This window comes from Cimex lectularius, unplaced genomic scaffold (genome assembly GCF_000648675.2).
Source record: "Cimex lectularius strain Harlan isolate CLEC.00 unplaced genomic scaffold, Clec_2.1 scaffold3, whole genome shotgun sequence".
Lineage (NCBI taxonomy): Eukaryota > Metazoa > Arthropoda > Insecta > Hemiptera > Cimicidae > Cimex > Cimex lectularius.
In genome coordinates, this window is record NW_019392688.1 from 3,254,152 (window position 1) to 3,266,395 (window position 12,244).

The following is a 12,244-nucleotide window of genomic DNA, read 5'->3' on the forward strand; positions in this document are numbered from 1 at the left end:
ACAGACCAACGGTGGTTAAATGCCAGAAGCGTGCGTATTTAGGATAGGTACACTATGATCAAACTACAGGCTTATCAACTCGCAGGCTTCGAACTTATTAACTTTTCAACAAGGACTTCTAAGTTGTCGGCTAAAAGAGTGACAACCGAAAGTAAAATATCGAGAAATGTCTTTTTTTTAAATGACTCACGAATGAACCCAGTAAGGGCGCTTACTGACACAGCAGCAGCAAAGACAAAATTTATTTTGCAAAAACCTCATCTTCTTTCTTACAACTGAAAAATTATAGCAAAAATGGCTGGTTTCTGCTGATTCATAAAACGTGAGATAATAATGATTGAAGGCCGGCGAGACACTGCTGACTGGAAGGCAGTAAATATATGATCGACTTTGCCATAACCCAGGTCAGTCTGGATTTATAAGGACATAAAACAGCAATCACTCTCACGAAAGATTATGCGCAAATGAAAGTTTTACATATTTATTTATGTATGTATATCGATCTTTTATTATTTTTTTAACATAAATTTTTTCCCACAAACTATTATGGAATTTCTCTTACCTATTTGTATATAAAAATGATTAGTGTATATAGTGAAATGTCACTTTCCCCTACATTCTAAAATTGTTGTATATATTGTTGTGCACATGTACAAATAAAAATTTATTCTATTCTATTATTGTGTGCTATGCTTTAACAATTTATTTTTGTAATCCCTAAACGTATGTGGATTGCAAGTTAACCATGTGAACTCGACTTCATAAAAAATCATTAACATATTTTTATTGCACTCACATTTTATAGCAGTACAACACATAGACATTTAAATTTAAGTTCAAATAGAAAATATCAGTAAATATTTGCAGCGAGGGCGTTTCGAATTTAAAAAATAAAATTAACAGAATTTATTTCTCTTTTATATTTGATTAAAAAAAGCATATGTTTAAAAAAACAAGCAAATTCAAGTCATCGCAAGAGGTCCAAATTCAAGAAAGCAAGTTTTCCGAATAAAAAAACAAAAATTCAAAAATGTCGAGAACTTTTTTTTACTTTGCTTACTGCACCAACATGCTTAGCAACAGGATGGAGTGCTGCGTTGGAAAAAACGTCAGACGTGTCAGGAGCGCTAAGTTAGAGGTAAGCGTGCCGATTGACGAACCTAAAAGATATTTGTGAAACAACAGTGGTTAAAATGGTATTATGAATTAACGTTTAAACATAACAAATGTTGATGCAGGACTACAAGCTGATGTTTGGACAGTTCAGCCCGATTTACTATGGAACTCTTCCGACTATTGTCAAAGAGTGCGACTGCCAGGTCTGGGGATCGCTCTGGGAAGTACCGGAGTGTCTCAAGCCAAAGCTGGACGAGTAAGCAATTACGTTACATTCTGTTAAGGTCTGCTTAGAGATGGTAGCTTGATCGTCATAGTTTATCCAGGTACAGTAGGTCTGTCAGGAGCGTTTAGGTATTTCGCCATACTCCAAACACTAAAGATGGTGCAATGCCTAACGCGAAGAGACACCGGATGATCTTTGATGATCAAGCTATGTAAACCACCTAGCTAGTAGGTTTTTGGTCCATCTGAGTTTTCAGTACCTTATATATATATATNCTGAGGTGTTATTACCAAGAGGGGAGGAGATGCTGATTCCTAATTTGGGTATATGTATACCAGCACCGCTTCCCTTGTCCTTAATGAGTGAGCTATCGGTGAAGCAATCTATGCTATTATGGTCATCATTCGCATTATAGTTATAATCACATGGAGTAACTACCTGAAAGTGTTTTTCCCCAAAGGTGTTTTAACCTTTTTGTCGCTAACACTTAGTAGTTGGTTATTAACCTTACTCATAAATGTAGAATTTTCGAGTATCCTATATTGTTTCCCTTATGATTCCAGCTGCCTTCACTACCTTATACAAAGGACACAATTGATGGAATAAAATACAAAAACCTCTGAAAACATTGAAACGCAAATAGATAGATCAAGTTGATCAGTGATCAAGCTACATAAGATCACTGCTGTTATAAGCGATTAAGTATTTCGCTATTCACTGGTTTATGAGGTTATTCAACTTTACAACGGTTTGCTTCTGAGATGCAGTGTGTGTAACATGACACAACAGATGGAATAACAAACAGACAAAACCACTGCAGGAGGTGCAATGCCTATACGTGAATAGACAGCAGGATGATCGTCGGTGATCAGGCGAAGACTCACTTAAATGCTGGGTTGTGGGCCAAGTTTGAATTGCATTATACGAAAGACGTAACTGACGGAGTAAAACACAGACAAACCTCTGAATACGAAAGAAAATAAGGTTGACCGTGATCAAGTTAATTGACCACAGCTGTTGGAAGAGGTTAGGTATTTCGCCTTCTTCGTTTTTTGGTTTGTGACCGATCTGAGTTTTCAGCACCTTATACAAAGGACACAATTGATGTAATAAAATACAAAAACCTCTGAATACATTGAAACGCAAATAGATAGATCGAGTTGATCAGTGATCAAGCTATATAAGATCACAGCTGTCAGACGCGATTAAGTATTTTGCTATTCACTGGGTAATGAGGTTAGTCAACTTTACAATGATCTGCTTCTGAGATGCCTTGTGTGTAAAATGACACAACTGATGGAATAACGAAAAGACAAAACCACTGCAGGAAGCGCAATGCCTAAATGTGAATAGACACCAGGATGATCTTTGATGACCAATGTAATCCTCACTAAGCTGGTGGGTTTGTGGTCCATCTGAGTTTTCAGTACCTTATACAAAGCACACGACTGACGGAATAAAACACAGACAAACCTGAACATGAAAGAAAATAGGTCATGTTGACCGGTGATCAAGCTAATTGACCACAGCTGTTCGACGCAATTAGGTATTCGCCTTCTTCGTTTGTTGGTTTGTGAGATCTGAGATTTCAACACCTTATTAAAGGACACAGCCGACGGAAGAACATACAGACCAAACACTTGAGATAGCAACAAAATGCAGAAAAAAGAATAGATACATCAGAATGCAAGATGGTGCTCAAGTAGCATAACAGTTGTTTTCACTTTGAGTACAACCTATTTTGAAATAATGTGATATCTTAGGGATGGTTAGTTTTACTTTGATAATATACCACCGTCGTTGTCCGTTTAGCCTTGCTTTCGTCGTCAACTACGTTTTGTTAGTTCGTCCTTTCCATTGGCCTGAATATTACTTTATGAACCTGGGCAGACCAAACATTGATTATGGCATATTGCCAAATCTGACAGGCAAACAGCGAGAATACGCGGACTAGGAGGTTAGGAGATGACAAGATTTTCTACCTTGGAAACATTGCCAATCGCGATAAAGAATATTTCCCATGCTGCATGAACTATTTGGATTTCGATTGTACTGGATGGGTGATGAACGTGTAGCATCATTGTCATTGTCTGTCTTTTCTCGTTTTGTTTTAATTTCTAGGCGTTTTAGTGCTTAACACACATCTTCTTAAGTTCTTTTAAATAGATGTGATATGGTGGAAAAGAGGCTTTTTTTCAAAAAATCTGTTTTTAAAAGTTTATCTTTTGTCTAAAAAATAATAAAATATAAACTATGCGATGTTAGGCGGATGTTGTGGTGACAAAACTTTTCAAAACTTTCAACATGAGAAATTTTCGTTGCCATGGAGTAAAACCACTCTAGTCCTAATCAATAATTCATGTCGCTTTTCCTCGATCCAGTAAGTCCGTTAAGCCCGGGAACGTTATTTGGTGCAATTGACATTTTCCGTTCTGAAGAATCTTTGGCAGAATAATTTCCAATTCGACCAAAGTTTGATGATTTATGCCTTTCTCAATAGTCATCATTGTCATAAACATAAGGAATAAATTTTCCATCTTTTATTGAAAATATCGAAAGGAACGGATTTTTAATAGGTTCTTATTTTGAAAGCAACTCATTAAACAAATTTTTGAGATTATTGAAAAAATGGACGAGCTTACTGCTTAGCGGATTTTAAAAGAAACTCAAAATTATTGTACACATTTTTGTTTTCTCTAGCTAAGACATCTCAATTCCAGGCAGTCCAAGTTTTTAATTAAGTGTTAAAAATAAGTTAATTAAGTTACTCAATTCTAAATTGACGTTAATTTTGTTCATAGATTGATGGGCGTTCCGTCGAAGATCTATAAGCCTTTGACAGTCATGATGCAATCTGAGAAAAGCAGGGGTGGACTTTTTGAAGCTTATACTTACCAGTTGAACGAAGTAAGTATTATTTCAAATTAATCTCGATAATAATCCAAACTTGAAAAATGTTTAGAAAAAGATCAACCGTTATTGTTTAAAGTCTATACATTATCTGCTGTCATGAGAGAACATTGATGATAAATGTCCGATTTTTGTTATGATTTATATCAAAATATTGAAAAGTCTTGAAAAAAGTGGAAGAATAAAAAAAAGAAGCTTGAATTTTTATGTAGCTTGATCATCATGTTACCTAGTCTTGATGGTTTCCTCTTCCAAACCTGTTTCGAACTTTAGTGGGTTAGCCATATTACATTTATACTCCATAAAAGGATTTTTACAATGTAGGACAACACACAAATCAATCAGTGATAACGGCGAGAAGCCCAAGCGTTTCTGAAAGACAAAACAGCGAAAGTAAGCGGACCAGGATGTGCAGGAACGATCGAGGAAAATTGAACTTTCCAACTTCCTCTTGTAGTTGAGATCTTTTGATCGAAACTACACTTTATGCAATATTTTTTGACACTCATCCGACTTAACTGACGTAATTAGAACGACCGTCGAAGGTTTTGGTCAAAGATTATCCTAGGTTTTTAACCCTAAGGGGATGGGATGGTTATTTAGCATGAGAGGTGGGATGCTGGGGAGGGAATTGAGGAGTTGCCTGGACCCGATAATTATGGCGGTGGATTTGGACGTATTGAGGACTAGGGAATTTTTATGGGCCCATTGGTTGATGGAGTTTAGGTCTTTTTGGATCTTGAGAGTGGCCGAGTGAAGATCGGAAGGGTGGAAGGATATGTATATTTGGGAGTCATCGGCATATAGGTGATAGTTACAGGACTGGATGGAGTCGGGCAGATCATTGATATAAATGGAAAAAAGGATAGGGGAGATGCTCGAGCCTTGGGGCACCCCAGATTTTAGAGGGAGGAAGGAGGAGGTAAGGCCATTGGGAAGGGAGACAGCTTGGTGGCGATTGGTAAGGTAGGAGTGGAACCAACGGATGGTGCTAGCGGAGAAGGAAAAAGATTCGAGCTTAGGGAGAGAAGAGTGAGGGACAGAATCGAAGGCTATGATCGGAAGATCAAGTTACAAAGTCATCATCCAAGAGCCATCAACACGTTTCACGGTGTAAAAATTTCAGCTTGAACGCGCACAGTTATCCTTAGCCATCCGTTTCTAGCTGATTTTGTCTGTCTAACATGTTCTAGATTTTTGTCATATTCAGTTTGACTGTGCTTTATTCCGTGAGTAGTATCCTTCTGTCTGGTTTTAAGGTGTCACTGGTATCAAAGGACACAACTGACACAGAAGAAAAAACGGCATGAAATGCGTTTTGGCAGACAAAACTAGGAAAAACAAGCGGACCGGTATGATCGGAGGATCAAGTTACAAAGTCATCATCCAAGAGCCATCAACACGTTTCACTGTGTAAAAATTTCAGCTTGAACGTGCACAGTTATCCTTAGCCATCCGTTTCTAGCTGATTTTGTCTGTCTAACATGTTCTAGATTTTTGTCATATTCAGTTTGACTGTGTGCTATTCCGTGAGTAGTATCCTTCCGTCTGGTTTTAAGGTGTCCTCAGAATGAAAGGGCAGAACTGATACAGAAGAAAAAACGACATGAAATGCGTTTTGGCAGACAAAACTAGGAAAAACAAGCGGACCGGTATGATCGGAGGATCTAGTTACAAAGTCATCATCCAAGAGCCATCAACACGTTTCACTGTGCAAAAATTTCAGCTTGAACGCGCACAGTTATCCTTAGCCATCCGTTTCTAGCTGATTTTGTCTGTCTGACATGTTCTAGCTTTTTGCCAATTTGACTATGTGCTATTCCGTCAATTGTATCCTTTTGCCTGCTTCTGTGGTGTGGACAGTATGAAAGCTCACAAGTGATACAAAAGTAACGGAAAGAAACAAGTTTTAGTGGAGAAAAGTAGCGAAATCAACCCGAACCAGAATGTTGAATGTCCATGGTCCGTTGTCATGAACAAACTGTTCGTTCTCCTTTTCTAGTTGGTTTGTCTGTCAGACGGGCTCCAGCTTAACGCCATCTTCAGTGGTTGATCTGTGTTATTTTCTAGTCCACTTAATGTCTTAAACTATGAAGCAAGGATTGCCATAAATTCATTATTGTAAATCTGTAGTAATTATATTTATTAAACAGGTGGTTCCCCCCCCCCAATGCTTTCTTGTGAAACGGACACAAGCGTTTGACGGCGAGTCAAGTGAATATGACGGTCGTCCTACTTGTCCCTCCGGCTTTGTGTCTTCAAAGAGACGTGACCGTCCGTTGTCATGGTGAAAAGCCACCCCTTTATTTCGATCGGTTCCGATCCCATAAATATAATTTCAGTAACAGGTTTTTGAGCAAACCCCAGTTCCACAGGTTGCCAAAGTGCATTTGACGGTATTTTCCCAGGGGTGTTTTAAATAATAATTATCAAGTGTTCGTTGTTCGCTTGCAAAATCGTGTTCAAAGTATCCAGTAGATTTGTCGCTTCTTGGAAAAGATAATTCTTTCTACAAAAAGATTGTTTCGAGTCGGATGGGTGTTTAAAACAGTCTTTGAGTAGAACTATCTTTTACAAAAAGCAAATTAACATACTCGTGTGTGTTACAAATATTAAAATCTGTCATTATGTAATTTTATTTATTGACTAACATCTCTTCAATATTTTCCTGACTGCTTGGCTAGATAATAACTTTTAGTTCTTCTACCCTTTGAGAAGTTGAAAATTTGATATATAATATATATTCTAAAATGTGAATTATTTTGTTTTTCGAAGGGTCGCTGATCGAAATAATCCTATAGACCAAAATATTTTTTGTTTTGGAAACAAGTTTATCTTTACACAGGGTCATTTACTGGGTCTGTCTCCATTCGCGGTTTTTTTGAGTTATTCAAACGCGTTTCGGCATTGCGCCATCTTCAGTGAGGAGTTGGAGACAGACTCAGTAAGTGACCCTGTGTCGGTTCAACAAGTTCACCTATATTTATTTAAGAAAAATACTTGACATCAGATTTTGTAGGTTTTTTTTGTTTTTTTGTTTTTGTATAAACCATTATTTTTTCATCTCCTCAGACCCCCGCAAAGCCTGATACGATAAACGGACTTTGGAAAATGAAATTCCGCCCGTCCAAAATCTACCACGATGACCTGATCGAGGGAGCCGAAGAGGCATGTCTACCAGTTTACTACAGGCGCTGGATCCGTCAAATCCCGAACAACGGCTACACAGGGAGCGTCAAGCCGGACCTCGAGGACAATTCAGAACTCTAAGAACTGAAATGTGCGGTATAGCAATAATCTAATAAAAAGTATTCGTCTTTGGCACATTTTTAAAAAAATAAAAACAAATAAACCTATTGTAGAATTTTTTTTTCGTTGAAATAAGAACGATGGATTTAATAACCCTAAAAGGTTTGAAAATACACTGACAGGCAAAAAATTCCACCCACTTGTAATAACTTGATTTTTGATCACGTTTTTTAACGTTTAATAATTGAGTCTCTGTCTAAAAAAGTTACAAATGCCTCGGCATATCACTCTGGAAATGTCTCTTTGCTGGAGGTTAGCCTATTCTTCACGAAGAGTCCTTTCAAGATCGTGGACTGTATCAGGAATGATGGACGTGCTCTTATTCATCTTTTGAGGTTATCCCGTAAATGTTCGATGAACCTCCACGAACGACAACCAACTCTGTGCGACTCTCCGTTGAAATTCCCGCCCACACCATCACTGAGCTAGTTGAAATGGGAAAAATTACAAGCTTTATACCTTTCATTTCGCCTTCTCCACACTCTTTCACTACCATCTGGAGATCGTAGAGCAAATCTACACACATTTGTAAAACGTACAGCTGACCAATCGTCCAAAGACCAATGGCTGTGTTTTCGAGCAAATGAGAGTCGTGTAACTCTGTGAGAAGAAAGAATATATTTAAGAGTGAGTGAGAGTGTGAGTGGGTTTGGTCTAGAAACTGATTGCATTGGGGGGCTGAAATGACTTAGCTGCTGATAGACCAATCGTCCAAAGACCAATGGCTGTGTTTTCGGGCAAATGGGAGCAGTGCAACTCTGTGGGTTCTGGTCAATTCTGGTCCTCTTACAGGGCGAAAAGCCATCAGCCCATAGATTTATCTTCTTCGAGCAGTGCGTTCAGAAATTTGGACACCTCGAACTTTCTGGAGCTGATTTGATTTGAACAATATTAAGGTGCCAGTTTCACAAAATTTTCTAAGTCAAAAACGGTCATCCTATGGTTCTGTTACCCTAGGGCATCCAGAACCGGCCCTTCTATGGTAGGACCCAGTTTCTCGAAAACTACGATGGCAATAGCCGCATACCTGATGAAACGTCCATCATCAATAAGTGCCACACCACGCGCAACATCCTCATCACTAAGTGGCATTTTTAAGTATAAAAATTAAAATTAAGAAAAGATGAAAACTAAACTGTTTTTTGCTTCAGAATTCAAATGAGGCTGAATAAACATTTTAAATTCCTTAAAAAGTAAACATAGAAATATCCTTCATCCTTGTTTTTGATTACGGATTAAGTGTGTTTACCTCTAATTAATATTTCCAATTTATAACATAGCGTAAACAAATATCTATTGATAAAAACAATAAAACAAAGTAAGAGCAGAACTTTCTTTTATCGAGAAAATGAAAAAAATCAAATGGGTGGAAATTTTTGTCTGTCAGTGTATATCTATCTCATGGTAGAATACAAAGCAGAGAGATTTGATATGATTGTAAGTCGAACCACGTGAAATAACTAGATAGAACTTGAATAACCCTATAACAGACACGATTTACCTGTTGTTCTTTCGGGGTGACGAGGCAGACCTTCTTCTTGCCCTTTTTCTCCTCCTCGGCCATCCCTCGGAGGAAAACGGGGCCGGGCCGAGAGCAGGTGAAAAGGAATCCGACGTGAAATGAGGAAAAAACGAGCGGTTTCTGTCAAAAAGGTCCCCGTCCGTCGACGGGTCTGGAGGCTTCCTTGAGGGTGGGCGATCGATCGTGGTGACGTCAGGTGATTTAGGGTGGTAAACAGAGGGTGGGAGTGTTTACCGCCCCCATCGAACAGGCGGGAAAAAGGAAATTGTCTGAAAAGTCTCTTTGCAAGTATGAAAACTCTTAGGGCTTTGATCTCTGCCACAGTCGGAAAACTCGACAATCCCTGGATTTCTTTACCTCCTCAAAGAAAGATGGCTACCCTTATCTAGCCTCCTCGTTTTATCTGATAACGTCTTTTGCACCTACAATAGAAAATCTAGAAAAACTAGTCTCTTTGTACTTTTCAAAGAGATTTGGTTAGTGATATTAGATCTAAAGAACAGCTAATGGCGTACACACATTCCTTAATCACGGTTACAGATGAAATAGCATTATCTGATAACTGTTTTATTGCACAAAGATTTTTAGGTTTTCGAAAGAATTCCTTGGTATACAAACCCCATCAGATCTTGCTAGTTTATTTAACGAGACCATTAGATAAAAGATGGTATAAGACGTACACTTATGACAGTTTCAGGTTTTTACCTGTGACAGTTCTCGATGCAATGGCTAACAGTTATACATTTAGAGTTGCAACAGTTATTAGATTTTATACCTTACAGCACCCTGTTAACATATAAAACTAGTTTTTAGGATTGCCCATAAAATTTGGCTGGTGATTTCACCCTCCTTACCAAAGTAGTTCCTGAGTTTTTTTTTCATTATCAGGGGGTTTACACCCCTATTACACCCTGTTAATGTAATAAACGAATATTACAACATACAGCCAATATCATAATTTTTTGGGCTTTTCAAACAGTTCCATCGTAATATGGGAATAAGACGCAAAAAGTAGTTATGACTCCAGTACAAACTTTCCTTAACGACAGCTACAGGTAAAATCGTGTTACTTGATACTTTCTGCACAAAGCAGCTTAATGCGATATATTTTTACCCTTTTACACCTTCTAATTGATTGCACTATATTTTTCCTTCCTTGTGGAGAAAGAATTCTACTCAGGAGTCTTTGTCGATGTCGAACAGGTTTTCTTGCTCTTGGGTTTGTTCTGGAATTTCCAAGGCATCCTACCCACTTCGCACTATTTCATCCTTCTATTCTACCTGGACGAATTGAGCTACAAAAATTTCGAGGAGGAACAATCAGGCGTTGGTAGACCCAATAGCTTAAAAAAAGGTTCATCCAGCAAAGAAGAAGAAGAAAGAAGAAAAATAACTTTATTCTGGGACTGGTGTCCCCTAAGAATAATTTACATGAAATAAATAAACGAAGTTCCTTCTATGAAGTTAAAAGTAAAAAAAAAGCTAGAAATCTTGGCACAATGTATACCAGTAAGGCAGGCCAGAAGAGAAAATTACGAGAATATTAAACAAAAATAACAAAAATGTTAACGTGAGGTCTCTGCTTGGAGGGAGAGGAGGTGATTATACAGGTGGGATTTAAAGGAGGAAAAGGAGGCAGCGTGACGAATAGAAAGGGGAAGGGAGTTCCAGAATTTAGGGGCTCGGAGCAGAAAGGATCTTTCGAAAGTATGTTGCGGAAGGATAAGGTCGATTGGGGATGAGCGGGTCTTACGAGTGAGATGTGAGGAGTTGAATTGGAGGGATTGGATGATGTAAGGAGGACGACGAGTGTGGATGGACTGGAAAAGAAAGCAACCTAGGAAATACTGTGCACGGAAGGAGGGGAATAGCCAGGAAAGTTGGGAATACAACCCCGACACCCGGGATCCCCGTGGGGTGCCGTACACAAATCTTACGCAACAATTCATAATACGCTTCAATCGCGCGTTCTCCCCCTCCGAGAGACCACCGTATGCCAAACAGCTATAATCGAAGAAGGGAAGTATAAGGGAAGATACAAGGAGTTTGCGGGTGGAGAAAGGTAAGAGAAGCCAGGACCGACGAAACAGGCTGAGGGAGGCAATGGAATGGCGGGAAATTTGGGAAATGTGAGAATGCCAGGAAAGGTTTTGGTCAAAGACTACTCCTAGGTTTTTAACCGAAGAGCAGAAGGGGATGGGATGGTTATTTAGCATGAGAGGTGGGATGCTGGGGAGGGAATTGAGGAGTTGCCTGGACCCGATAATTATGGCGGTGGATTTGGACGGATTGAGGACTAGGGAATTTTTATGGGCCCATTCGTTGATGGAGTTTAGGTCTTTTTGGATCTTGAGAGTGGCCGAGTGAAGATCGGAAGGGTGGAAGGATATGTATATTTGGGAGTCATCGGCATATAGGTGATAGTTACAGGACTGGATGGAGTCGGGCAGATCATTGATATAAATGGAAAAAGGATAGAAGAAATGCTAGAGCCTTGGGGCACCCCAGATATTTAAGAAGGTGCTTGTAAAAGAATTGCACATCTACAAGCAACAATCACCGTATTCACAGATGGTAGTAAAAACGAAAGAGGTGTGGGATCCGCATTTGTGGTTTACAATCAACAACATATGATTTTTCAGGCTGAGTTCAGACTCCATGAACATTGCTTTAACAACCAGGCCGAACAACCAGCCATTGTTATGACGCTGGACTGGGTTAATGAGCACACTACTGTACTAGAAAATGGAAAGTTCTGTCAGATAAAGACGTACAGCAAAGTGGCATTGTATTCATCGAAGAAGATGGGCAAGCTGGTTCACCTGATTTAGGAAGGAAGAAACAAAATATACAATGTAGCAAAACAGGGACCTCTTAGCCTCAACATGACCACCATTTTGTCTGTGCATGGTTCATTCAGAGACTACCTCCACAAGATAGGCAAGATTCCGTCACCAAATTGCGCATGTGGGAACAGCACGGCCCAAAACATCAGGCATATCCTTTGGGACTAGCCTCTTCTGGAAAAAATAGAGTACAACTCATGAGGAAGGTTTTGTCCACCGGGGAAAAATGGCCACACATGAAAGACATTTTTTTAAAAGACGATATGAGAGACAGTTTCGTTATTTGTATTAAAAAAATGTAGACGTTGTTAAATT

General features: G+C 38.9%; 2 protein-coding genes across 4 annotated transcripts in view; one reads left to right on the top strand and one right to left on the bottom strand.

Moving 5' to 3' along the window:
* Window positions 1-12,244, bottom strand: part of LOC106662314 (prolyl endopeptidase FAP-like) — a 37,222-nt gene that overhangs the window by 11,621 nt on the left and 13,357 nt on the right. The window contains exon 1 of one of the 3 annotated variants that reach the window (XM_014386333.2): window positions 9,063-9,278. The exons of the other annotated variants lie outside the window; for them this stretch is intronic. Within the exon in view, the coding sequence (XP_014241819.1) occupies window positions 9,063-9,125 (63 nt within the window). The 5' untranslated portion in view covers window positions 9,126-9,278. Of the gene's footprint in view, window positions 1-9,062; window positions 9,279-12,244 lie in introns of those variants that run through there. 3 annotated transcript variants of the gene reach the window in all.
* On the top strand, window positions 699-7,608 carry LOC106662315 (gamma-glutamylcyclotransferase-like). Its single transcript, XM_014386336.1, has 4 exons — window positions 699-1,138; window positions 1,239-1,372; window positions 4,144-4,249; window positions 7,325-7,608. Exons 1-4 carry the CDS (start codon window positions 1,031-1,033, stop codon window positions 7,520-7,522), a joined length of 546 nt encoding a protein of 181 aa, XP_014241822.1. The 5' UTR covers window positions 699-1,030; the 3' UTR covers window positions 7,523-7,608.